Source organism: Rhododendron vialii, chromosome 13a (genome assembly GCF_030253575.1).
Source record: "Rhododendron vialii isolate Sample 1 chromosome 13a, ASM3025357v1".
In the NCBI taxonomy this organism is placed as follows: Eukaryota; Viridiplantae; Streptophyta; class Magnoliopsida; order Ericales; family Ericaceae; genus Rhododendron; species Rhododendron vialii.
In genome coordinates this window covers 30,949,651-30,977,184 of record NC_080569.1, presented here as the reverse complement: position 1 = coordinate 30,977,184, position 27,534 = coordinate 30,949,651, and the positions used below count along the sequence as shown (strand labels likewise).

Genomic DNA, 27,534 nt, shown 5'->3' with positions numbered 1-27,534 from the left:
GTTTCTTTTGTATGTACAGCACACATGGTAAAACAAATTACGCGTTTAGAGTGTTTTGAGCAAATTTCTATATGAGAGTGGAATTCACATGAGAGAAGGATGTATTGAACCTTAAGGAAAATAAAAGAGAACACACTCATTAGAATAATAACTCTGCATTTACATGGGAGAAAGGATATGTTGAACCTTACCGTAGGAAAATAAAAGAGAACAAACTCAACAATAACTCTGCAAGAAAGCCGTAAACCATGAACTACACTAATTTTGCTGCTCTTTTACAGCTTCAAACAATGAATCAGTCACCCACTGTTTTGGAGGAGTCCATCATGTGTTCAAGACAATTTCAGCCTTTAATCTCGAGTTCCTTCATAGAAGATTGAGGAATCCATCACCATTTATACATGGTTGGAACAACATTTGTTACAAGAGAGAACTGAAGATGTGAACCGGGTCATCTTGACCCTCAAATACAGATGGTAAAATAAGACAATATAGTGATTTGAAGTCTGCTTACCAAATGCTAACATGCAATTCTGGGGTCTTCAACGCAAAACGTGAAGAGTTTGGTTTCACATCCTGGTTCAAAAGGAGGCTCCAGCTCCTAAGTGATAGTAAAAAGCAAGAAAAGCTACCCGCTTTCTATTTTCAGTACCTTCAGGTCAATTCATTAGAAAGTGATGCGTACATATCATCAAACTACCTAATAGCAGCATCTCTTATCTCAGCTTTTGGTTTGGACTCCGGCGACTATTTTCTCATCTGTGTGAAAAGTGGAGATGGGGGTCTTCCAGTCCCTCCTGCACTGCTACCAAATCCAGAGAAGCCACCACTTCCTTGCTGGCTGTTGAAGGCTCCAAATCCACCACCTTCAATATAACGAATAAAAGCCAATGTGAGCCAAAAATACAAGCGTCACTTGTTATGTGCTGCAAAAGAAGTGGGAAGAAAAGGTGCTCTACCTGAACTGGGGAATCCACTGCCAGAAGCAGCTCCTGCAAAACCACCACCAGCTGATGCAGGGGCAGCAAATCCCCCTCCAGCTGCAGTAATGCCACCGAACCCGCCGCCGCTGAACCCACCACCAGCTGAGGCAGCAGCAGCAAATCCACCACCGGCTGAGGCAGCGGCAGCAAATCCACCTCCAGGTGACGCAACACCAGCAAACCCACCACCAGTTGAAGAAGCAAAGCCACCAGTGGAAGGAGAGCTGATCAAACCACCACTGAAACCATTTGCGGAAGAGGGACTTGTACCAGGTCCAACACCGCCAAGCTGTCTTGACTGTCCAAATGCACCAAGAACTGACCCTAAAGCTTGCTGCCCTGATCCAGGCTGTGCGGGCTGCCCAAATCCACTTCCTGCAGCAGAGATCTGAGGAGTGGTTCCCATACTCAACCCACCGGAGAGCGCACCAAAGTTTGTCAACTGGGATGGTTGGAAAGGTTGTGGAGATTGAAAGCTGAAGGATGCAGGTCGAAACAGCTCTCCTGTAGGAACAGTCATACTAAATGGCGAGCTAGCTGGGGTTGACACCACACTACCAAATGCCCCGCCAAATGGATTTGGCTTGCCAGGAGTGGGATTTGGGGATGAACCAATCCCAAAACTACCAAGGCTTCCTAAAGTGAGTTCATTCGTCTGACTTGTCTCAGGAGCTTCCTCATCCATCTCATCCTCCTGGGTGACCGCGACATTTGCACTTTCACTTTTTCCACCACTGGCACTCCCAGACATTGATAGAAGTGCTGCAGACACGTCTGTTGCAAATGACGGTCCTCGTTTAGAATTCAGTGCTGCATTCATTGTATGATTTGCCATGCCATCAAAACTCGGCTTACTCACAGATTGCAAATTAGCTGAAGGTTCACCTCCGGGCCTGACTGGCAATGAAGACTCGAGCTTCAAAGTAAATCCAGGCTCATTCTCTGGAAATGAACTTTGAACTGTAGAACTCTCTCCGGTTGTGGAAGTAAGCTTAGGTATAGGATGCTGTTGCTCTCTCTTGGGAGACTCAGTTTCAAAGTTCATAGAAGCAATGGGGATAGCTGAGGGCACTGCTTTTTCAGGAACCTGATAAGAGGAGACAGAAGAAAGAAATGAAGAGGAAGAGCTCGATGATTGGGAAAGCAAGGCAGTCTGACTACCATTTGTACCGGTTTTGGAACTAGTAGACGATCTTCCTATTGAGATGGAGGTTTTTTCAGTTGGATATGGTAAAGAAGATGGAAGCAGTAATGATGAAAGGACCGGTGCAGATGATCGACTACTGGAAGTTGAAAGCATAGGAGATGATGATGTTAAGCTACCAGAATGGCTTTTACTTGCTGCAGTATCAGACTGGAAAACTTCTGCATTCAAGTTGGGAGCTGGATCAAAAACTGATGAATAATGAAATGGTGATTCAAGACCTTTCCCAGATTTCATAAAGGAGCTTTTGGTGATGCTAGGATGATGGTTCGCATTCTCAAATGTAGACCTCACAAGATAGGTGTCTTCATTTGGATCTGACATTTCACTGGGTTTCTTCTGCAAGGAAAGTGTCTGCCCATGAAACCTCTTGGAAACTGATGGTGTTTGATGTAGTTCCACCTGGGACCTCTCGGAATTGTTGACAACAAGGGCAGGCTTCTCAATAAGAGTTACCCCATTGCTTGATAGGTTGGCAGTTGGATTGAAACTCCCCCTTACATTATTTTGTCTGGCAATAATTGAGGATATGGGTGCAGAATGCGATGAGAACACGGAGGCTTGTTTTGCTGGTCTACCTTGAATTCCTACACAAATAAAATGAATAACAATCAACAGCAGTTTCTCACCTGTTTGTCTTGAAAAGTTCATGCATTTAGCAAATTACTTCGTCCACTCAAGTTGTCGCTTACCTTCTCCCTCAGAAGGATAAAAGAGAGTTGAGGTGGTGGTATAGAGCTCTGCACGAGCAACTGCTGATCCTTCCAGCATGTGGGACTTGACATGTTTCTTATCCAACAAGGCGGATCTATCTGCGCTTGCCTTGGCACGGTCTTCATGCAAGAGAACTCTTTTTACAGTTGTTTTTGGAGGTTCAAAACTAGCCCAGCTCTGCGTAGAAAGCAAAATATACACATTTCTCAGCCCTGGGAAAAGACATCCAAAGCAAATGGCAACAAGAAAAGATCACACAAATAAACATGGACATGTACATAATTTACCTCTACCATTTCTTATATTAAAGATAAATGAAATCGCATAACAAAGCATAGAAACAACGCAACTTTCCTCCAACAGCATTGGATTAAATTCTCATCTCAAGATGAAAAGAGCATTTTCTCATTCAAAAGTGCATGAATGGTGATGTGTAATTGCCCTCTCAGAAGAAAAACCTATGAAATGTGACCCTCACATGAGAAAGCTGCAATAATTGGATCAAGAATTTTCTTTGGGTGGTCATTTAACAGTGAGCTTCCCCAATTTACTTGTCTTGTTGGTAATCTAGTAGTACAAGTAGTTCGAGCAACAATTCATTTTAATCGCCAAGAGTCAAGTTCTTCATCATTGGACCTCTTACATGTAAAGGTAAGGCTCTTCTACTCTGCACTGTTCATTTAAGTACTTCCAAGCCAGCACAAGTGCTACATTGTAAGAGTGACCAAGGACTGGGTTAGTAAACTTTCCAGATTATCTGGTGCAAAAGCTTCACAGTAAATAATGATCAGATTGGTGGTCGTCAATTATTGAACCTATAGTCCTATTCAGGCATGTACACTGTTTAAATTATAAGTTCCCAAAGAGAAGGATTTAGAAGTGTAAGTTCCAAAAATTTGCCTTGTCTGGCCCTGCTTTTACGAAGGAAAGAAAAACGGCGCAGAAGGTCTCTTTTTCCTTTGGGCGTGTCCGTATGTGTTGAGAGAGAGAGAGATGGGTTGGCTCCATTGATATTAGGTTTTATATGAAAAAACCATTGCAATTTCTCCTCCACAGAAGTAGGTAATTGCCGAACCATGTAAAAATTGTTTTATCTTCGTTTATTTGAGGTGTGTGTGTTTGCAGGGTATCCGCGGCACAACACAACCTCAATAACAACTTCAATTCGATCGGACACCACAATATGACAACTGCACAATTCATGAACCAACTTTCCTTGTTCCACTCCAATCAACCAACTATTTTCTACGGAAAAAAGTCTCTCTTTATTCTCTCCAATCTGTCAGCTACCCTGCTCGAATAACTGAAAGAGACATGACATAGGCCAGGAAACTAGAAATAGTACTTTTGTGAGGATAAGTTAACCACCTTATGAGAGACAGTGCCTCCCTCACTGGCCAACCTCCTCAAAACTCACCGTAACACCATCGTAAATGGAAGTGACCTTGAAAGAAGACCCATAAAGGAAGGGCCCTAGACAAACTATAAGAAAGGGCTACCACTCAAAACCCTGAACATATACTAGCCGGTAGCTGCTCAACACCCTAACCCTGTACTGACCCTGACACCACTTCAAAATAGATGAGTGAAGATATCTCAATTGCTCCTCAACATCACAAAAGATGATACGTGGATTTGTGCAAGGGGTTTGATTACGTCTATTGATCTCCTATTTCAACATCTTCCGAGTAGATTTTGATGTCATAGAAGTTTTTGTTTTGTATATTTTTCTTACGAAACATTTTTTCTACAGCGGTTGTCACAAGGCTCTAGATTTTACCAAACACCAAATTTTCTGCCTCTCATTGGCACCAAGCTGCACTGGGTCTTGGTCACACTAGATGTTTGTAACACGTAACCAAAGTACAATCAGAGTAAGCAAATGCAAACACAATTCACTGGAAAAACACCCCAGCTTTTTACTTCATAATGAGTACAAAGGATGCTGAGGTCCACTTATGAAATGTCTACAAAATGACAGGAGCATTTCAAGAAATGTTACCCGGTCGAGGGAATCACGCCTCCTCCTTGCGGTCTCTGATTCAGAACCCCTCGTACCACTCGGTTGATTTCTCCTGGACTGGCCTTTACCAGCATCAGAGCATGAAGAAGTTAAGAGTCTTTTGTTTGAGTGGGTATCACCAGCTACTTTTCCATCTGGAGAGCTAAATGAGGCACTGTTGTAAGGGATCCCAATTTCTTCAAACAAGTCTCTTCTCACATTTTGTGTTTTCGCAGAAGGTGGCTCAATACTCAACACAGCCATCTGTTTTGTGAGACATTCAGAAAGTTGCTCTGCGGCAGCTAATTGTGAAGTCATTGTATTATGTAAACTATGCAAGGACTGGACATTTCTGCAAGGGAATACTTTATGATTAGATGAAGTCATAATTTCACTAGCCTCTGTTAGTTAACTTAAACAGAACTAATGGTACATCCATAGGACAATAGGTTCCCACGTGGGCTTATTGCACCAAACATGATACAAAGAAAGCCCAACTACTTATCACTTGGCAGTCAAAGAGGAAATTTCTCATGTCAGCATGTCAAACTAAAATGAATAGTATGTGTAACAAATAACAGGTACTTGTTATAATTTCCATACCTCGAAGGCCCATATCTACCAGGAAAAGTTCTTTGACTCATTTGAATGCCATCATTCTCACCAAATTTATTAAGCTCGAGAGTATTCAAATGCCTTTCCAATTCAATCAGTTGGTTAGTCAGCTCCTGGAACAGGGGGGAGGAGAGGGATAGTGTGATGACGCATTGAATCATAATTCAGCAAATTCTGAACCAGTAGAATGTAACTGATGGTCAACCTGATTTACTTTTGATATATGCTGCTGCTTCAGCTCTAGTTCAGAACTCAACTTCTGGCGATTCCAAAGATCCAAATATTGCCCATCAGTAGCTTGCTTTACAATGCCTTCCGTATAAATTTTCCTTGCTAAAACTGGAAACCAATCACAAGATCATATGGTGACTCAAACAGATATTACCCAACTTAAACAATTGCATGACCGAACTGATAAACTTATTGACACCAAATGAGATCTGGTCATATAGTGTCTGCTGATTTGGCAGCTAAGAAATGCCTTCACTACTGCGGCCAAAATGCAACTACAATTACATGCATATGAACAAAAGAGAATAGCAGCAAGACACCTTAAAATAATTATCGTCACAGCTATGTATTTTGCCTTCACTACTGTGACTGAAATGCAACCATAATTACATGCATATGAACATTAGGGATTAACAGCAATGCTGAGTCTTACAGCTATGTATTTTGAGTCATCTAACCAAAGCTTCTAGCTGTGATACACAAGCTCAGTCGTCAGGGATGATTGCAGGTATGTGCGCAAGCAAGGGGTTTGTCTAGTTGCAACTAAGAAACTGAAATGAAAATCAGACTTTCTTCTCTCATGAAAAATCGAAGAAAGAAACTGAAACAAATGTCCTCATGCTAATAGCTCAACAAGGGATATTTTCACTTCTCAATGGTTATTTCTCCAACAAGAATAATGCATATTCCTCTCCTTCCATAAATACCACCCAAAACTAGTTAGACTGCCCTTCACACCCGGCGCCTGATTTTGGCATGACAAAAGGCAAGTCTTTCTTGTTTATTTCTTCTTCAAATGAGGTAACAAGAATGTTTCTACATCAAATTTGTTTTTTCTACTTTAGAAAGGACAAATTCAACGGAGGTAGGACATTCACATCTCATAGTCACGTCCAACCTTGTTCAATTTCTCTAGAAACCATAAACGTTGGTGTTAACTAGCATCATAACTGATAAGCCATGGCAAACCACAAACAAAAAGATTGTTAATATAATCAAAAAAAGAAGTTGCTGCAACCTGTACATTGACTAGCAATGGGGAAGTGCCCGTGCAGTAAGAGCATTAATGTAGGCCTTGTTTGGATCACTGAATAAGTAATTTTTTTATTCGATTTGTCTTTTTTTACATCTTTAGACGCTCTCAGTCTGAATAAAACCCCAACTTTTTTTTTTACTACAAGATATATGTCTCTCCGCCTATGATAATGTCTTGTACTCAAAAAATATCCATAAAAGCTTTTGGTTGCAGATGCTTAAAATTTTAAGAAGAAACCATAAGAGAGGGCAAAACATCCAAGCTCATATACAACCAATTGGGCTTCATGTACGTAACCAAGTGGCGCTTGCAGCAAAAGTTATCACTGATCCAAAAAATAAGAAACTAAATGATGGATTTGAGGAAAAATTAGTTGAACACCAAAGCAAACTAAGAGGGGACGTGGGAGGCTCGCAAGACGGGCTATTAGCTCAGTGGTAGAGCGTGCCTTCGATAATTTCGTCATCATGTAATATAAAAGTGCACAACAAAATTGGGCCTTCACACTGTCTCTTTTATTTGTGAAGATAAGTCTTATGCTGTGTTTGGATGAGTTTTTGAGAAATTTTTTATGAGAGTAATGATTGGAAGTAGGGGTAATGAGTTGAGAGAGAAATGAGAATAATGATTGGAGATAGAGGTAATGAGTGGAAATAGGCGTAATGATTATTTTTTGAGTTGGAATTTTTTTTTCAAATCTTGATCCAAACAAGGCATTAATTTTTTCAAAGTGGTTAAAAACAAGTCAGCCATGCCTTCGTATTGTATAAAAACATGTAGCTGAGAAAGTACCTTGCACAGTGTTATCAAGAATAAGTTGGATCTCCCCCAGCCGCTCATCCATTATGCTCTACAAACTCAAGATATTGAGAATCAAACGTAAATAGTCCAGAGATACATGCACACACATTTGGGTATACATTAACATAAATGTATGTGTGCTTCTGTGTGTGTGTGTGTGACAGAGTAGTATGTGATTGCTAGGAAATTGGTTTACACAAAACATTCAACAATACGGACAACGAGAAATACAGGGGATATCACACATGATGAGGACAGACATAAAGAGCTAGCAGACAACAGAATAAATAAAAATAGATTTGTTCCCATGAAGTCCATAATCGACAATTCAAGCAGATTTTGTCAGCATTGGTTACAGGTTACAACACAATTAATTCAGCAAATCTCAAGAGCTTACCTCGAGATAGAAATCCAGTTAGATGGTAATTTCAGAATTTGCTTGACAGGAACACTAAACAAAGGACAGGAAGACCTCCAAAGATGATAATAAAAAAACTCCAGAAATGGAAGATGATAAATAGAAAACTCTATTCCATCGAGAGTTGACCTCCTCCATCTTATCCAAAAAAAATCCAAGCATTACACTAACCACCAAAGGTGAAGCAAAAAAAATCCCACGCCCCTTTCGCTTCCTTGTTGCAATCCAATCCCCAAAAGTAAGCCACGAATATTGGGAACAAGAAGCCAGAATCACCCAACTAATCTTTGCCTATTGAAATAACTGGTGCTCTAAAAAGTATAAGCTAACGATGCAAAAAAAAGAATGATGCAACCATCTCTGTTTCCTCCTACACATCACACTCACACACCATCAAGGACTACCACTACAACTTGGCTCCGAAATATTTCATTAGCCACGATCCATGAAACCAACTTCTACATACAAAACCCTACCTTTAAGAAACACAAACTCTTTCTTAATATGACAGTGAGGAGAATTTTGATTATCAAACATTTCGTAATTGTGGCCTCCGAAGAATAAAGTGACCGCCCCCTTTTGTCAAATCCTCATTAAGAATAGACAACAAAAATGCCAATTCAACTGCTTCATGGTCACTAAAATTTCTAGAGACAAAAAGATCCCATGTAAATTGGAAGTGAGAAAAACCATAGTTTTGAAATATTTGAGGACTAAGTCAAACAATACACAAGCAGGAAAAAACATCAAAAAGGACAATTTCAATAGATGGGGGACACCATCGATCCCCTCAACCTTCTCGTATTAAGGATGAGCCGATATTACAAAAGTAAGAGGATACTATTTTGATACTTCCAAGGGGAGCCAATTGAGTCCACTTACTAAAAAGAATTACAATTCGGTGGAGTTTGGGTCTACTCCCAATGGACGAGAATTACTACAAGCCTCCAATTTGGGTTTTGTTTTCCTCTTTAATGGAATTTCATTTCTAGTAGAGAGAGAGAGAGAGAGAGAGAGAGAGTAGAATGCTAGTATAAGTATTACATATCAGAATTTGACAGCACAAAGAAAGTAGAATGCCTAACCACGAACAGCTACAAGAACCTAGTCTATACAAACACATGAAAAGATACAAAAAAGTGATCCAAAGAACTAACCTTACGCACTCTGCACCCGTTGAAAAGTGTCTCTATACCTTCCTCAAGCTCTAAAACGGAGCTTTCGTAGTGAACAGTGCAGGCATCCCTGAAACCACCTGGTCCTTCTATACATTCCAAAAGGGTTTCGAGTTCTTTGATCATTTCATCAACCTGAAAAATGTTCGATAATGAGAACAACGAAAATAGAAAGATTCATATAATACATCTATGGCCGCTAAAGTATGCCTTTAGGCTCTGTTTGGAACTTAGGGAAAGAAAAAGAAAAGAGAAAATGATTATGGGGGAACTGAGAGAGAAAGTTAGAGAAAAGTTGAACTTGGATTTGGAATTTTCCCCTCTTTTTTTAGAACCAAACAAGGGAAGGAATTTTTTTTTAAAATTCCCTTCCTTTCTACATCTTTCTACAAGTTCCAAACATAGCCAAACGCTCAAATTTTTTACAGTTTTTTCAGGCTATGTTAGGACGACTGTATTCTAAGAAAAATATATGTGCAACAACCGATGCCATGGTTCCACAGCTTGGAACATACTCATCGCACTATAGAGTTCTTTAGGCTGGTTATTCAACCTAATAACGCTGCTACTTAGCTATATGGACAACTTCCAATGGAAGTCTCTAAACAAAATGCACCCATGCTTTTAAATTAGAGGCCATTTCCAGTCTCCTAGTCGAGATTGCTAGGATAGGTGGACTTAGACCATGCTCAGTCTCAAAGCCATGTTGTCATGATTGCAGCCTGGGTTGCCCTAGGAATGAGTCTCCTGTTTTCTTACAAATCAGGGTTCTTGTAACCTTGTAGGCCCCTCAACTCTACAGGAGTCATCTCGGAAATTCATGACTCTTGCAGGACCACAGAAGCACTGAGCCAGAAAAGAACAAAGTTTGCAAAAATCATTTTGAAGACAAAACTCAATAGAGCTGCAAATAGGAAAAAGACCAAAAACAACACATCGTGACACCAGGAAAATACATGCTCTACCAAATGAAAACAGAAAACAATTTTCCTACATTGCCAAATTGTTTTGACAGCTGAGGCTCAGTATTCAGCAGCCTTGTCGGGGAGGCAGCTCTGTAATTCTCTTTGTTAGGCTGAAATTTATCTTTGGAAGAGTTCACCGGTGCAAAATTCTGTTGGGATGACGATACTGAGCTACGAATGGTGGGGCGTGGATGGGCAATTACCGGCCCAATTGATGCGCTCTGTCCACCACTATAGGATGTTTTTCCAGAAGAAGAGAACACCGTTGATGAGCTAGCAGCTTGTTTTGGATGGGAAAAGTTTCCATGTGGTACTCCAGGAAAATGTGCATTACTCGAATTTGTTCTGGAGGTGTCAGATCGATTACTCTGAATAGAACCAGGAGGAACAAATGAAAACCCTCCATCAGAGGTTACAGGAAAAGTATGTTTTGCATTCAATGGTGGACTTGATGGAGCACCCTTTGATTCAAGATTTTCAGATAACTCCTTATCTAAGTCAAAAGCTCTGGGAAGAGTTGTGGAAATGGACTGGCTAGACACATGAGACGAAAATTTTCCTGGAAAAGAAACAGGACTGGATCCACCTTCAGGAAGCTTTTTAGTTTCTTCTTTGCTGAAATCTATAACCGCAGGTCCAGGTTCCTCCAAATAAGAAGTCTTCGGAGACAAATGTCCAAAATACGGACCTTGCGGAGCAGAAAGCAGAGATTGTTGACCAACTGTATCTTGGTCTACCTTAGTTACAAGAAACTTCTGCTGCCCGAGGGTTTCAAGTCTCTCTGAATTCACTGGACGCAGTGGCCCATTTGTCACAGGAATCCCATTACCTTCTTTCATGAGAAGTTCCTTCTTGTCTACTCCCTGAGATTGAAAACCCAAACCCACTTGCACACTTTTGGAAACCAAACCACCAGAAGTACTAGGCTTTCCATCTTCCGAAGATACCAATGTAGGAGTATCATCTTCCTTATCAGAAAGCAGAGAGACTTTGTCAGGTGGAACTGAAGGTCCTGTGACACTATAGAAGAAATTGATTCACTACATCAGAGATCGTACAAATGCAGGTTATACCATGGAAAATATTTTTAGACCTGCATTAGAAAAATCAGAGGCTAGCAGAGGCTATGAAGAAGAATTAGAGGCAGATAGAGTATATACACGATCTCATGGAGTACCTGGCAACTTGGTACATAAAAAGCTTTCCGTCTAAAGAAAGACACAGAAGAATGCAAAAAGGTGAAAGTTCCTTATATTCAGCTCCAAGCTGGACTTCAACTTTCTCATTCTGAGAAATCCTGTCCACGCAGAGGCCCAGGACGATATTATCGTCACCATTTTCTGAAAAAGAAGGTGGGTGTTGTAGGAAAACATGAAACTAACAAAATTAAAGCAATGGTCCAGAGAAATGTAATCAATGAAATTACTTTGCAGCAAAATAACAGAAAACGAGTCGTCATTAGTGTAAAGAGGAATCCCGTCAGACAAGTATTTTGCGGTTTTGAACATTGAAGTGCATCAGAGATACCTTTGTGTGGCAGAATCATCTGACGTGAAATAACTTACCAGATGGATAACCTTACTGAAACTGGACTACATAATAATAAGGCAACCGTGTACACCGTGTCCATCTCAACCACTAAAAAGGAAAAAAAAAAACTAGCTATTCACTTGTCAATAAGCTCCTCCACTTGTTTAAACAGCCAATAATTCCTTTAGCGCAAATCAACCATTTAAAGCAAAAATAACCAGATACCATGTCCCTTCTCCTCTGGTCAACTCCAGCCTTCCATCAACTACTGAGTTTAGTCAGCCCCTTGGAGATACGCAAAGTAACTCTATACATGGATGAAAAAATATTCTCAATGAAATAACAAAGAAACTGATCCATCAACTCAACTGCCTTCTCACATATGTTACACCTATTAGTGGTAATGTGCCTTAAAACAGTGAGATCATCCATCAAAAGGGTCTTTACATCCATAGATATCCCCAAACAAAATTATAACCTAGAGGGGCTTTAGAAGGCCACACTCCCTGCCCTTCAATTAGCTTGGTGAACAGATAAAGCATGTTGGTAGCCTAGAGAGCACCTTTATTACAACCAGGCACCCACCCATGGAGAAAAGCTACCCCCAAGTAAAAGGTAAATGCTCTTTCTCCCACTGTCATTCAACCTTTCAAAATTCCCACAAAGCTAATATATCTAGGTTTTTTCCTTCCTATAAGAAAAGGGGCAGAAAAGGCCATAATGATGTTGAGCAGCCAAAAGACATCATTCTTGGAATCTTTCTATTTTATTTTGTTGTCTTTAATAATCAAGAACCATGCTAAATACAATTCCAATCCACGCAACTCCTGTTTCGCAAGAGGCAGGAGTTACCCCTCAAGGGAGCTGTTGTAAATAATCATGACCAAACTAACACGAAATAATGTTTAAAAAAACCCTACAATGAACAGAAGATGATCAGGACATCTGGGAAAGGTAGAAGGTTTAAGTGACTGTGAGTGCCATAAGCCTTTACAAAATCTGAATTTGAAAAACTATATTCGTGGCAGCATCAATGAATATTATCTTTTGAAAAAGCAGCATCAATCAGCATTCTAGATGACCAATATAATAATAGGTTTTAACACCTTGAAGGGCAATCTTTGGACACAGGGTGTCTCTCACAATATCAATAACTGCAGCTTCCTTTCTATCATCCAGTGACCAACCGAACAATACAATGTGCTGATCCGTACTCTTTCGGTTAGCAGTAATGGCAAGCTCACTGTCATGTGAAAACACAGTGCATTAGCTAGGTACACAAGTAACACAAGCACTTGCTCTAAGTCAAAACTCAACTTGCATTGCAGGATAGAAAATAGCTACACCGCAAAAAAAAAAACCCACATACATCACAAAACAAATAGTACACAAGCTAAAATATAGGAAAAAGTAAACAAGAGCAAATGATCCCGAGAGTCTGATCGGAGTCCACAGGGTCAGCAACAGACAATGAACAAGAAAGTGTAAAACTTCTTGGACTATGAGAAAGCTGCTTGGTCTTAGAAGGTTGGGTCAATCCCTCATTAAATATCAGATTGGTAATGGAGAAAGGACCTTCTTGTGGTGGGATAATTGGCACCCTCTTGGTCCCTTATATGACCGATTTGGGGATAGAGTGGTGCAGAATGTTGGCACATCTTTAAGGGCTAAGGTGGCTTCAATAGTGGAAAACGGGGCTTGGAGATAGCCCAGCTTAAGAAACCCCCTTATTCAGACCATCATCTCTCACACTCCTCAGAATTTGGTTCCGCACCCTGAGATGGTGGATTCAGTAATTTGGGTGCCTCATCCTAGGGGTATTTTCACTATTAAGTCTGCTTGGGAAGCTATTCGGGAGAAATTCCCTATTCAGCCTCGGTTCAAGGTTATTTGGGGTAGTCATAATGTCCCTAGATGGTCTTTTATACTTTGGTTGGCAGCTCTTCACAAACTGAGTACCAAGGACAGATTGAGAAACGGGGGTATGGTTGTGGATGCTCTTTGCTGCCTTTGCCAGGATGAGGAGGAATCACATCATCACTTGTTCTTTGATTGTTCATATTCTACACGTGTTTGGCAGTACTTGTGTCAAAGAATAGAGTGGCTAGCATTCCTAAAAATATGGGAGATGTCCTTGACTCCTTGATTGGTTGCAGGGCAATGTATCTTGGGATAGTTTTAGATTTGTTAGTTTGAAGTGTATATTGGCAGCTACTCTTTATGGTCTTTGGCAGGAAAGAAACTCTCGTATTTTATGTGCAAAGATGAAGGATCATACATAAGTGGCAACAAATATAGCCAATGGGATTCGTGCTTTCCTTGGCTCCAGAAGGAATGTAAAACAATCCTCGCAAAATCGGAGTATTTGTGAGATATGGGGCCTGCCTCATAGGATCATGCAATCTGTATAGTTTTTTACGGTGTGTTCTTTGATTTTGTTTTCTTGTTTAGAGCTGTTAAGTATGGATGCCTGTATTGTTGTTTCTTGTAAGGGGATTCTATCCTTTGTACTTTGTTTCTTGGTTTGAGCCTAATAAAATTTTGTGCACTTGTCAAAAAAAAAGTGTAAAACTTCTGCCATCGAAGATGCAAAATACATAAATGAATATATATATATATATATATGAATCCATGTTTGACTAAATTGATGCAAGCAGAAAAGAATCTTGAGCTGAAGTTGTTAGTTCTAGTCTTCTAGAAGAATCTTTTGGGAAGACAAAAAACGAGTGAATGACTAATGATGGTCAGTAAGATTTTAATTATCAATCAAGGAAGCATGGAAATGTGCACAGAAATTGAATTGAGTCTCTAGGCCTGCCCTCTCCGATGCCATTTGGCTTTGATTTTGAAGCATGGTTCTGCAGCAAAACATGTACAAGGGGGCCACTATTTCAGTGGTATTCTGAGAACCACCACTTTGTGCATATTGCCAAAGGTTAGGTTTGTCTCCAATCTTCTCCCGTCCATACCCCCAATGATTGGGGACTACATGGGTTCTGTTGTTGTTGTATTATTTGACATGGAGTGTACTATGGTTTGACTAGTGGTCTCTCATATAAAATATGAGATGCCAAATAAGGATATAATTGACCAACTTTCCACCTATAGGATGAGAGCTTCTATCTCTAAGTGGGAGCGGAAGTTTCCCCTGGGCCTCAATCCTAGGTTTTATCTTTGCCCCTCATCGAATCTGTTATGCCCTAGACCTCCACCCTTCATTCCATGCTGCCATATCACCATGTTCAGACCCAAGTCTCCATAGCTCCAGCCTTTTTTTCTTTCATACACCCCACCCCCCAAATAAAACCCTTCTATCATCCTTGCTCGTATCTATCTTCCCTTGCCCTTATCTCCACATGCATATTAACCGAATTCAGTTTTGATTCTTTCGCCCCACATCCATATTTTCCCCTTCCTTCTTTGCCAGAATCTAAGAAAAACTCCCTATTTACCAATTGGTTCTGAGTTGGATGCTTTAACAGGCTATCAGAGATAGGAATTTGTTAACCCTTGTTTGTACCATAATTGCACCATTGTTCGTTGGGATCCATGTGTTATGGATTATTTGGTTACCTCTCCAGGTGCGAGTCGGGGGTCGCACGTGCGAGGGAGAGTGTTAAGAGTTTCACATCGGTTAGTATCTCCTCCAAAACTAGTACATGAGCCTAGGCAGCCTCTCCTCTCATTACCAATTGGTTTCGACTTTAGAGTTGCATGCTTTAACATCCCTTACGTCACATAATGCGCGGAGTGATGTGAGAGCGCGAGCACAGGCGTGAAAGTGTCTTTCAAAAACCTTCCAAACAACTAAAATTCTTGAGTGCGAGGATTGACAGCGTGGGCATAGAACGAGGATTGAGAGTGAGAGCGAAGGCCATTTTGAAGAATTATGTGACTAAGCCCTTGGATATCTATGTCGGAGTTGGATAAGAGCGCCATAGATTTGCAAGAAACATCTGGCGAATCCAAAGACGTCCAAAGTTGTCTTATTGTGAAGGCAATCCCGCAAAGGACCCATGACAAATGGGATTGTTTTGAATATTATAAAGATGGGGTTTTAATTTCCGTTGGGTTGGTAACGTGTTTCTATGCCATTTCTTTATTGTGGAAGACAAGGATCACGTTCATAGAAAAAATAGTTGTTTTCATAACCCTTTTTATGGTTTAGGCGCATGGTCTTTGGACTCCCTATCACTATCATGATGAGAACAAATGCCATTAAGGTAAACCTACTTAGATTGAAGCTATAGAAAAAAAAAGGGAGGATTGGTTCTAAATCGTTATTGCTTAGAATCAAGGTCCTAGTTGATATTATTAAGCCTTTGTTGAACGGATTCTTTTGCAAATGGCCAACGATGGGTAGTAAGTTGAGGTAAATGGATTGATATTAAGAAAAAGAGAATATCTGATTGTCGTTATAAATATTGAAGCATTGGCCATGATAAGGCTCGTGCAAATATGCTCCTCCAGTTTTGGGGGATGGAGGGTATGGACCGGATATGAGAACGTCTATGCCTTGGAGTTTGGGTCTATCCATCGAGTACTAGTGTGAACATAAAATGGAGGACAAAAGTGGCACTGCTGAAGAAGAGGCAACCTCACCTTTAAATCACAGAGCCATCTACACTAGTGCATGAGTGCCACTCCCCAAATCAAACAACGCACGTGCTGCCAATGTGCCTCATTGACTAAAAAGGCTGTAAATGGGTGTACAAGCTCACACACTTCAACATATTCTGCCACGTATCAAATCTGGCAAAGGGACTACTCATCTACAATCACCCAGGGATAGTGCTCCTTGTTCTGCAGGGCATGGCAACATGCATTAATGGACCAGGTGGAAAAGATTGGCCATGTGGCGACCTCAATACAGGCATAGACCAGACGTTCATGGATGATGAGAAAGCGAGAAAGGAGACTCAAATAATGAGGGGAGACTTTATTTACTAGGCCGGCCTACATTGTAACCGAACCTCCTGAGTTTACTTTTGAGGACGCATAGAGCCATGGCTAGATTAGGATACAGTTGGTGACTTGGCGGATTTTGTGCACTTGAGTTTTATATTTTTTCCCACTCTGAAATTGTAATCAGACTCCGAGTTTGCTTAGCCTTTTGACTCAGGGGCCACTCCACCATGGTTTTAGGGGGTTCAAGCAAACCCTCTGGATTCAAAAAAATGCACCAAGCTTTTACACTTTTTTGGCATATAATTTGATTTTTCTATGATATTGTTTGTGCTAAATCATTAGTGTAAAGCTAGAGTAAATTAAAGGTCACTTAAGTTTGCGACTAAGTATATAATATAGCTTAACAAAAGCCACTTAAGTTTGCGAGTAAGTATATAATATAGCTTAACAAAATGAAGTTAAGGAGGCCCGATAAACTTCAACCAACATAAATATCTTTATTTTTATTTTTTTTATGCAAAAAAAAAAATTATACATTTTTATCGCCGCTAAATTAAAATTCTACAGGCACCCCTGCTTTGTTTGACTTGTAATGTTTTAATTTTTAATGGTTAACCCAACATAGTTGGGACTTTATGTTGGTTTGGGTAGAATTATGAAATTATCTCTTAATTATTGTTCTTGTTACTTCCATGATGTCCATGATTTCAAGTCACAATGAAGGTGGATATTTTCTGACAGGATAAATGGTAACTGCACGACAATTCTCAAAATCTCTTTTATGCAGATGGTGCCAGTAATATGGAGCCAACCCTCTCAATATGTCACCTCCAAGATGAATGACTTGTTTTTTAGCCCACTAGGTGATGCTAAAATCAGAAAGGTAGGGCTTGGATCTGGGAGGTAGGCATTAGGCTGTGGAAACATATTTGTAAAGTTGTTAAAAGCTTCTTCGATTGGGGTTACAATGTCAAAGATCTAAACCAGACTAATGTTGTTCTTTTTCGTAAGTACTGCATCCACCATCTCTCAGTATGGATTATGGACCTATTAAACTGTGTAATTTAGCCTTCGCGACGAGATAGAATTAGAAACAAAAACCTTCTCAGAATGGTAGGGGTAACATAAGTTAGGAGTGATTGAGACCAAAATTGACTTTAGAGCAGCAGTTGAAGAAGATTTTTGGATACTGCGGAACACGATACCCTTGCCAAACACAGTGGAAAAAACGGATTTATGTAGCCAACCCCAAGTGATTGGGACTTAAAGGCTCGGTCTTGTTTGGGTTGTGCCCATAGTTTTTCTCTTGAAGAGACTTAACACATAAATCCCCTTGTCTACCCGTTGATAGCAATAGTTGTAGATGTTATTTGTTGAACGATTATCACTTTTAACATTTACATCGGTGAATCAAAAAGTTATTAAGATTTCGTAATTTAGTAATTTACAGTTTGGCATACTCACCCCTGCCCAAGAAGTTCATATACAGTATTTTAACAAACTCATAAATAAAATCAATAAAGGATATCATTAGTCGAAGCATGCTTGAATTAATTAAGTATTCCGGGACAACCATGGTTCCTCTGGGATGGATAGCGGGCATAGTTGGGTTTATCATAGCCACCGTAATCTCTCTGTACGCAAATTCTCTCATTGCTAAGCTCCATGAATTTGGAGGAAAAAGCTCCATGAATTTGGAGGAAAAAGACACATCAGATACAACAATTCATTTCCAAACATTTACATCGGTGAATCAAAAGTTATTAAGATTTCGTAATTTAGTTATTTACAGTTTGGCATACTCACCCCTGCCCAAGTAGTTCATATACAATATTTTAACAAACTCATAAACAAAACCAATGAAGGATATCATTAGTCGAAGCATGCTCGAATCAATTAATAATGTATGGACAACCATCATCATCTTAAAGTCCCTAGTTTTTAAGTATCAACTGAACAAAGCACCAACATGCATCCCAAGAAATCCCAAGAAAGAATCAACCATTAAGTATTTCAAACAATAACGACCGGTCAAACATTAAAGAAACAGTTTGCATACCATGTACTTAAATAGCTCAAGGACATGTATGGTCCACTTCCAAACGGCACTATATCATCAACGAAAGCTTCAAACACATCACTGAATGATAGCACAATTGGCTTGGAAGAAGTCTACAAGAATAATTTCACACGATCAATAGAATTGTTATGATTGCAAATATTCAAGCTAATGGAAGAGTAAATGTATACTTTTTAATTTCATACTGCTGTCATCAAAATTTTAGAAACCTCATTAATCCAAGCAAAACCCTCCTCCAACCACTCTATCCTAACGCATCAACAAACTCATAAACCTATTATACCTGTTCAAGGGTGTCTTTCCTAGCCTTGGGAACAGTCCCAAAGCGTTTGTCTTTCTTGCCTAATTTTATCCTTTTCCCATTAATGAAAACAAGCACACAAGGTTATGCCACTAAATGATTGGATGCCACCAGACATTCAAGAGAGTCCCGAGCATTTTTTGAGTGTCCCAAAAGTGTCCAAGCGAAATATGTTAGAAAAAAAATAGGACACCTTGGATTTGAGTGTCGAACACTTATCTGGAGAGTGTGTGTCAAACACTGGTTCGCCTCCAACAAAGTGTGTTTGCTACAGTACATATTACACTATAGTTTTGTATCCAAACTCTCTCGTATCCAAACTATGTGACACACACACACTCTCTCTCTCCACACACACACACACACACACTCTCTCTCTCTCTCTCTCTCTCTCTCTCTGAGACCCGTACAAGACGTGACTTCCTTAAAGCTGTAGATTACCAGAAAGGGGGGACTGGTGCAAAGTATGGTTCGCAAATGTAACAGGGATATCCCTATCCCTATATTTCCTATACCTAAGAAAGACCAAAGTAACTGATTATTTCATTTCCATGTGCTAAGGTGAATAAAACTTGGGAATCCAAAATTACTTTTTGGCTCTAAGTTTATCTCCTTTTATCCAAGATTCTTTCCTACGCATATAGCATAACACAAAGCTCCAGGCCAATTCTGTCAATTCCAGTGATATAGTGTAGAATCTTCTGAATTTGTGCATACATTACCCTTGTATTTGATTCAAACCTACACCTCTGGGGGTTATCATATTTGCTAACCTAAAGCCAAGAACCCACCACACTGCTGTTGCAACGAAGGTAAAAAACCATTCTTTTTTGCTTATTTTAAATCAGGGTTTGACTCCATGAGCTAAACCATTCTCATTTGGCGGAAATCTTTCTTTGGATTTTTCTTCTTCTTCTAGGGTTTGGGGCATTGATATTCATAACATTTGCATTCTTCTTAGCTCTATACCTTGTAAACTCCTCTTTGATCTTTGGTGTGTTTCTTTATTCAAGTTCAACTGTTTGCTATATGGGAAAACTCTCGGCGCACCATTGAATGGGCTTGCACAGAGAACACTCATGGGGCAATATAAAATCCAAGGTGACTCCCGATGAAGCAAGGTGGCTTGATGTTGGAGTGCTGTATTGGATGGCTCATATTGATGGAGTTGACTCGTTGGGGAGCATGTTGCTGTTGAATGAGCATGTTGGCTCTCAATGGAGTTCTCGTCGGGGAGCATAGTGCCGGTGACTAAGCACGTTGGCTCCCAATTGAGAGTGATGGATGATTCTGAATCGATGGAGTGGGTGCGGAATAAGCCCAGTTCTAAAGATATGGTTGAGAGTTGTAGATTAGAATCAAGGGAGAGTTTGAATGCAGAAAGAGATTAAGGCTCAAGGTACGGTTCACACACAAGGGGGAGATTTGTTAGACAATGTGTGAACGTTAAGTCACACATCGGATAAATAGAAAAATGGTTGGACCTTAATATACAATTGGATGGCTCACCACTTACAAGGCTTACCACTTACAACTTACAAGGCTTAGCCCAAGTGATGTGGTGGACAATCTGCCGTTACTCCCATACAAATTGGGCCTTAAGCACTCAGTGACGAGTCGATGCATCAGACAAACTCCCAACAAATGGTGTACATGCTGAATTTCTTTTATGAATAGTTAATTTTTGGTGCAATATGTGACTAACATTCTGTTGTGCGGTCATGTTACATTATCCGTCTTTCATAAGAAGTTTGAAACCTGAAATTTCTTCAAAAGAAATGGATTAATGCCTTGTTCTCTTTAATTTTCAAAAAGAATTTTCCAAAAAATTCCCCCTAGATTCTCCCTACTTCCAACATTTCTCTCTCTATCTCTTTCCACTTATTACCCCTACAATTTTTCAAAAACCAAACCAAACACAGCATAAAAAAGGCAAACGAGGAAAATTAGATCTTTGCATTTAATTAGATGATCTCTGTTACATTATCCAAGTAAGAATCTACAAATCTTGTTTAATATGTTTTTTTTGGGATAAATAATAAACCTATTTGCTTAACTAGTTCCTTTGAGGTATCTTGTTTATCCTGCACACATTTCTCAAAACATTAAACCGTGTAGATTTCCTCACCTTAAAAAAGAATGGATTCCAGTAATCTAAAGGGCTTTTCATGATTCAATGTTAGACTGTGTAGATCTTGGCTAATATGCTTAATTTCCTTTGCATTTCTCCATATTTCTTGGTAGTTATTTTTCTCAAAATGTGTTATCAATATTTTTTGTTTAAGAATACAATGCAGCTAGTGAGTTGACTTGTAATTTTGTTGGACAATCTTGGGTTGAGCTACTTGCTCTTTTGTGTATAGGGTCTTGTCATGCTTTTTGGTCAATTTTTTTTGTTGAGGTTTTTGTTTTCTCCTTCAAGGGTTTTTCCCTGTGGGGATCGGTGCCTGTATTGGCTTTTCCAAGGATATTCCCTTGGATTTTGTTTTTCTAGTTGGTTTGGTTAATCCATTTAACTTACCTAAAAATAGAATACATGTAATGGTTGTTAGGGTTTATTGGACTAGGGCTTGTGTGTAGGGATGGGCACGAGTTAGGTTTTTCAAAACCTGTTCCCCTAAACCTGTAACCCATCCCTGCTCCATCCCCGCAAACGGGTCGGGTTTGGAGTGGATTTTTTGGGCTCGAGAGGGTTTTGCATGTGTTCCTATGGGTTAGGGTCCTATTTTCCAATACCCGTCCCGACTCCATTCCTTAAACGGGTCGGGGAAACTCCCACTCCATTCGAATTGGAGTGGATTATGCCCCCACGGGTCGACAGCAAATGCCAATGACGTGGGAAATACTTTCATAGAATTACTTATTTAAACCAAGACGAAAAACAAAATCAAACTCGAAATGATATCATGACCAGAAGTAGTAACATTACGGCAATCAATACAACAACAGCAGAACCCATGTAGTCCCCAATCATTGGGGGTAAGGGTGGCGAAGGATTGGAAACAGAACTAAACTTTGGCAATATGCACAAAGTGGCTGCTCTCAAAATACTACTGAAACAATGGCCCCTGTATACTTGTTTTGCTGCGGAACCATGCCCTCAAATCAAAGCCGAATGGCATCAGAGAGGGCAGACCTAGAGACCCAATTCAATTTATGTGCACATTACGACAATCAATAAGAAAAACAAATACTTATTTGCAAGTTAAAACATTCATTAAATTTAATTTGAAGGGATCATGTACTAACATCCGTGAACTTTCCATCTTTGCTTGTGATGACTTGAACCAGGTAATTTTCCTCCTTTCCATCTGAAGTTAATTGAAAGCATCCCAGTATTATAGAATCTGGACGTACCCACCTGATAGAATCAACTGATGGGAGAAATGCTTTAATTTCACAAGACAGTTTATTTTTCAATAAGAGACACAATAATTGAGACGATAGTAGAACAAAGTCTCTGACTAGGAGACGTCTTCTCCACTGGTATAGAAAAAAAAGTGCACCACTTAGGGCCTGTTTGATAAAACTGAAAACTGAAACTGAATGCTAAAAAATTAAGTACTGAAAGCTGAATGCTGAATTTTTTAAGCTGAAAAGCTGTTTGATAAACATTTTAAGTACTGAATTAAAAAAATAATAAATTGATTTTAGTTTCGATGCTCTCTTAATTTACTAATGGTCGCAATGTACTTATAATAATTGTGAAATGGTGATTGTGGTGGTGGTGGGGTGGTGGTGGTGATGGAGTGGTGGCGGCGGCAGCAGCAGTGGTGTTGGAGTGCTTGCGATAGTGGTTTGGTGGTGGTGGTGGAGTGATGGTGATGTAATTGAGGCAGTGAGTGGTGGTGATGCAATGGTGGCACTGTGGTGGTGACGGCGGCGACAGTGTGGTAGTGGTGGTGGCAGTGTGGTAATGGTGATGATGGTGATGGAGTGATAAGAGAGTGGGGGTGGTGGTGGTGATGTAGTGGTGGTGGTGGTGGTGGTGGTGGTGGAATGGTGGTGGTGGTGGTGGAGGAGTGGTGGTGGTGGTGGTGGTGGTAGTAGTGGTGATGGTGATGGTGGCGAAGTGGTGGTGGTGGTGGTGGGAGTGGTTGTGGTGGTGGTTGGTGATTAAATGCAAGTACACAAGAATTCAGCCAGAATTAAGTAGCTCAAAGCTACTTAATTTTTTTCAACTTTTTAGCCTACATTTTAAGTAGCACTTAATTTGTTAAGCAATGTATAATGTCGTTATCAAACCAACTGAATCACTTATTACTTAATTGATTCAGTTTTAAGTGCTGAATTTAGGTTATCAAACAAGCCCAGGCCAAACAATGAGCTGAATATGCCACCATGTACAGAGATAGAATCATAAATATTCATCCTATAAACATAGCACTGAGATTTATTTGTTCTAGTAGAAATTCCAACAAAAATTAAGCCATCTTCCAAACAAGTTAATCTTTAAGCCATGCACTAAAATCACGCTTTGGATCAACAATTACAAAGGGAAACAAGTACAACCACGATTACAATACAACCTAAAACATAAATCAAAGGGATACCACTAAAATGATTTTGCATGATAACAACACAACTTTTTAAGGCTTAAGGATTCCAATTCAATGAAGTAACGTTGACTCTAACTTGGCGTTAAGGTGGTGAAAACAAAACCAAGAACTCATTGTCCTTGCTCCTAAACTAATCTCCGGAGGGAAGCCTTGGATTTATTTGCTTTGTTTGAATCCGTGTTAGGATGAAAATGAAGAAAGAACACAGAGTTACACTACAAAGGAAATCAATAGCAAGTACCTTATAGGTCCTTTACCCCATTCAGAATCATCAACGCGCTTTGGCTATTCATAGCTATCAGTTGTCACCTATGAAGCATGGGTACTTCTAAAGCCCCGCCGTACTCGTACCAGTAACATATTGGGTACTAGTACTTTGCCTGGTACTTCTAAATACCAACCGATTACACAAACCACGTACTGAGTTTTTTTTAAGGCTTTTATTGTACCTAGTATATATCAAGCCGTGCCCAATACAGAGATGGAGAGAAGTTGATAAGACTTCTTTTTTCAATGCTTAACATGATGGTAGAATCGCCCGTCTTTTAGCTATTTCTTTTATCTCAAGTGTAATCATTATATGTTATACAATATACATTGCTCTCAATTATGAAAATACATTTACCATAGTTGTACCCCAATCACACCTGTACCCATACCTAAACCTAATATATCTTAGGTTTCGTTGTAACAATTTACCCCTATTGTACCAGAACATGTGCTCGTACCAGTACACGTGCTTCTAAGGTCATCACTTGTTCAGATTACGTTTGCTTATTGTTGTCAATGTACTGTTGATATCCTTATTGTCTCAATAAGTAAAAGTCAATTCCGGCAATTAAACTTGTATACAACATTTGTGGACATAATCCTTTATTGCGACAAAAATAAAAATAAAACTAGGGGAAATCGGGGGCTATCATGTTATCCTGAAATAAAGATATTGTACTAGATAATGAAATGAAGCTTTTGTAGGACGTCCTGAAAATTAAAAACCACAGGTTCTAAACTGCAATAGTTTTTTATTTTGCATTAGATCTATACAATAGTTTCTCACCATTCTTGAGATCCACGTAGTAATATATTAAATATTAGAAAGTGGAGTCGAACTACAATAGTCAAGTATTTTGCACTAGAAAAAATACAATCATATCTCCCCATTGTTGTGATATGCATTTCAATGCTATATATCAGAAAGGAATTTCCAATAAACATGTTCTACCCCGTACCCGAATCCCTTTATGTTTTAGGTGCACCTGTATCTCGTATCTGTATCTACACAGACCAGCACTACATCCTACAAACTAACTGTTCAGAAAATTATTTTAATCTTTACGCCTAGTTTTTGAACTTGTTCCATCTCACTTTTCGTAAATTCCCATGCATTGTGCAGGCATTGCTGGCTTATACAACCCCAATGTATAAGACACAAACAAAAAAAAGATGAAAGGTGAGGTCTACATCAAACAAATGACAATCAATTGTTACAGAAATATTAAGACACAAGTCGACCAATGTACCTTTTACGGCAAAATTCAAATTGGAATCACCAATCCACGAGTCGAACGACAATGATATACATACTTTTTCCTTCAATTTTAATGACATGATGCTAAGAGTATTCTTTCGTGCGACAGCGACCAAATTTCCTTTCAAACTCCAATCAACTGCACAATAGAAATAAGTATAAACGTTAAGCAAAACAGATTATAACGATTTCTAAGCTATCAGTGATCGAGAACACAAACTTGCTTATAGCATTGCTGGTAAGAAATCAGAAGTTGTGTAATGCAACAACCCCCACACCCCCCCCCCCCCCCCCCCCCCAGCCCCAACAACAACAAAAAAAATACCCAAAAAAAAAATCCACCACCAAGCCTTTAAGTCCCAATCAATGGGGGTTGGCTACATTAATCCGCCCTTTTCATTGAGCTCAGTCAAGGGCATCGTTTTCCATGACCTCCAAAAAACCTAGATCCTTTCAAACTACAACCTCTAATGTCATTTTTGTTCTACTCCTCTTAGTGTTACCCTCAACCGTAACCATATCAATCCTCCTAACTACCGCATTAGTCAATCTACGATACACGTGTCCAAACCACCTCTCATCTTCTCTTCCATTGGTGGTACCCCTACCACTCCGCTAATGTTCTCGTTTCTAACTCCAATTCGCAAAGTCCTACCACTCATCCACCTCAACATTTTCCTTTCAGCTACACTCATCTTATTAGCATGTTGTTTCTTATTAGTCCAACACTCCATGCAGTATAAAAATAAATAAATAAATAAGGCAAGCGGTAATGTAAGACAAGCATTCCAATGAAGTGTCCTGCGAGGTATTGTTGAAAGTAAAGGATGGCTAGAGAACATAGACAAGGACTCAACACAGTTATCATTGATAAACTAGAGAATCCACGTGTTGAAAAAACAATTGAACTTACAAGCATCAACATCATCCATTACACTTTTAAGAGGATCTTGTCCAGCTCCATAATAGAGATTCCCATGATTTGAAAGAACAGCATAATAATTTTCCAACTTTTTAGTCCATTGCATGTCTTTTACACAACTTGAGTCGTCAAGTGAGCAAGAGAAAAACGGACTTTGGTCCTGTTAAAAAGCAAAAAGATGGAACTTATTAGAAATTCACCTAAAGTAAAACAACTTGTGACTTTTGCGCACTTATGCGTCACAACTTGAAAGTTGCATCACCAAAAAACACTAATGATTCATTCGAAAATTCTGAAGTAGAGCTAAAGCAGTGTGTAGAAATATGATCAGATGCTGCAACTAATACTACCTTTGATGGTGTTGGAAATCACTTGGAAGTTATAGGAGGCATGTGTGTGATGCAAATAGTAAATGAACCCATACCTTATTTAGGAGTGAGGTGACCGAGAAGAAATGAATTTTGCCATCAATACAGGCAGCCAGAGTGGACGAGTCAGCTGATAAAGCTAATATGTACACCTGCCCAATTGGGACATCCACAACACTCAACTCTTTTATTGATGAACCATTCCCTCTCTCTGCGATCTCATTGGCTGAGTCTATAATGTCCTTGGTCCTTGCAACACAAAACCCTAACAAATGGTGAACAGAGAACAGCACTATGTCACACAAAGGTACGGATTAATTGAGATCATAGGAATCAATGGCCAGGATATAGAACATGATAAAATACCCAAAATGACAGAAATGAAGTGATTGTTGTTGCTCAATGGAGGGAAAGACAGAGAGGGAGAGAACGCACCAGTGGAATGAGAAACAAATATGAGACCAAAACGTTCAGAGACGGTCAGGGGTTTAGACGGAGGGTTTTGGGGATCAAATTCAGCATCATCCCCAGGCTTGATAGGGACAGCTTCCCCGATCCCAATGAAGCAGTAGTCATCCGAGCCTGTGCGCTCTCCTTCCACTTCATCGTCTACTCCGAGGATAATTCTATTGTCTTCAGTTGCTGCCATTGGTATGTCTAAATCCTGTCCCCGGTATTAATTACAAGGCCCAAGATAGGTAACACTGTAGTTCTTGAGCGCTGCTGGTAACACAAAAATCGAATCACCGTAAGCTCATTTGAAAGTATGACAGCCCTTGTCCGCATACCAAAGTATTTAATCATGTATCCAGCAAAAAATTATTAAATACAATTTCATCATCATCAATCACTGCTTTAATAGACATAGGAGTTGGTGACTAAGAGATTTAAGAGGTGCAGAGTTCCATTGAAGAGCGTCGGAAATGATTTTTGAAATTTAAATGGGTTAAGAACCTGCCATTACTAAATTGTGAGGGATTCACAGACGAAGTAGCCAAGCTTCTTACACGATGACGACGATTGAGAGTGTTTACCAGGAGCTGTGGTGGTCGGCGAATGGCCGTAGGATTCTCCTTGTTAGGGCTAAACAGGACTCTCCCTTGTTAGGGTTTTGGAGAGGTTAGCGAATTCGTGCTTCCTCTTTCCTTCGTCCGGAAGGAACTTCTGCTTGTTCGAATTCTCAAATATTTCCTT

General features: G+C 39.8%; 1 protein-coding gene and 2 non-coding genes across 11 annotated transcripts; 1 reads left to right on the top strand and 2 right to left on the bottom strand.

Annotated features, from left to right (window-relative positions):
* Nucleotides 1-111: 111 nt before the first annotated feature.
* LOC131312568 (nuclear pore complex protein NUP214-like) lies at nucleotides 112-27,534 on the bottom strand. 9 transcript variants are annotated; one of them, XR_009195911.1, is made up of 19 exons: nucleotides 26,776-27,534; nucleotides 26,397-26,605; nucleotides 25,964-26,132; nucleotides 25,043-25,189; nucleotides 22,213-22,337; nucleotides 18,642-18,754; nucleotides 12,781-12,917; nucleotides 11,322-11,484; nucleotides 10,174-11,164; nucleotides 9,162-9,314; nucleotides 7,578-7,635; nucleotides 5,724-5,857; nucleotides 5,507-5,631; nucleotides 4,904-5,255; nucleotides 2,880-3,078; nucleotides 960-2,774; nucleotides 701-866; nucleotides 515-601; nucleotides 112-364 (listed from the first exon to the last, which is right to left on the bottom strand). XR_009195911.1 is itself a non-coding variant. In XM_058340423.1 (18 exons), the coding sequence occupies exons 1-17, from the start codon at nucleotides 26,987-26,989 to the stop codon at nucleotides 748-750; spliced, it is 5,223 nt and encodes a 1,740-aa protein (XP_058196406.1). In that variant the 5' UTR covers nucleotides 26,990-27,534; the 3' UTR covers nucleotides 112-601; nucleotides 701-747. The 9 variants fall into 9 exon arrangements, 7 of the variants coding, with proteins under 7 accessions (XP_058196406.1, XP_058196407.1, XP_058196404.1 ...); XR_009195910.1 differs by having other exon boundaries at nucleotides 515-866; nucleotides 26,776-27,063; nucleotides 27,375-27,532; XM_058340423.1 differs by having other exon boundaries at nucleotides 112-601.
* On the top strand, nucleotides 14,438-14,545 carry LOC131315384 (small nucleolar RNA snoR100). The gene has a single exon (XR_009196718.1). It is a non-coding gene; the product is annotated as a small nucleolar RNA snoR100 (small nucleolar RNA).
* Nucleotides 22,041-22,143, bottom strand: LOC131315405 (small nucleolar RNA snoR100). Its single transcript, XR_009196737.1, has one exon. It is a non-coding gene; the product is annotated as a small nucleolar RNA snoR100 (small nucleolar RNA).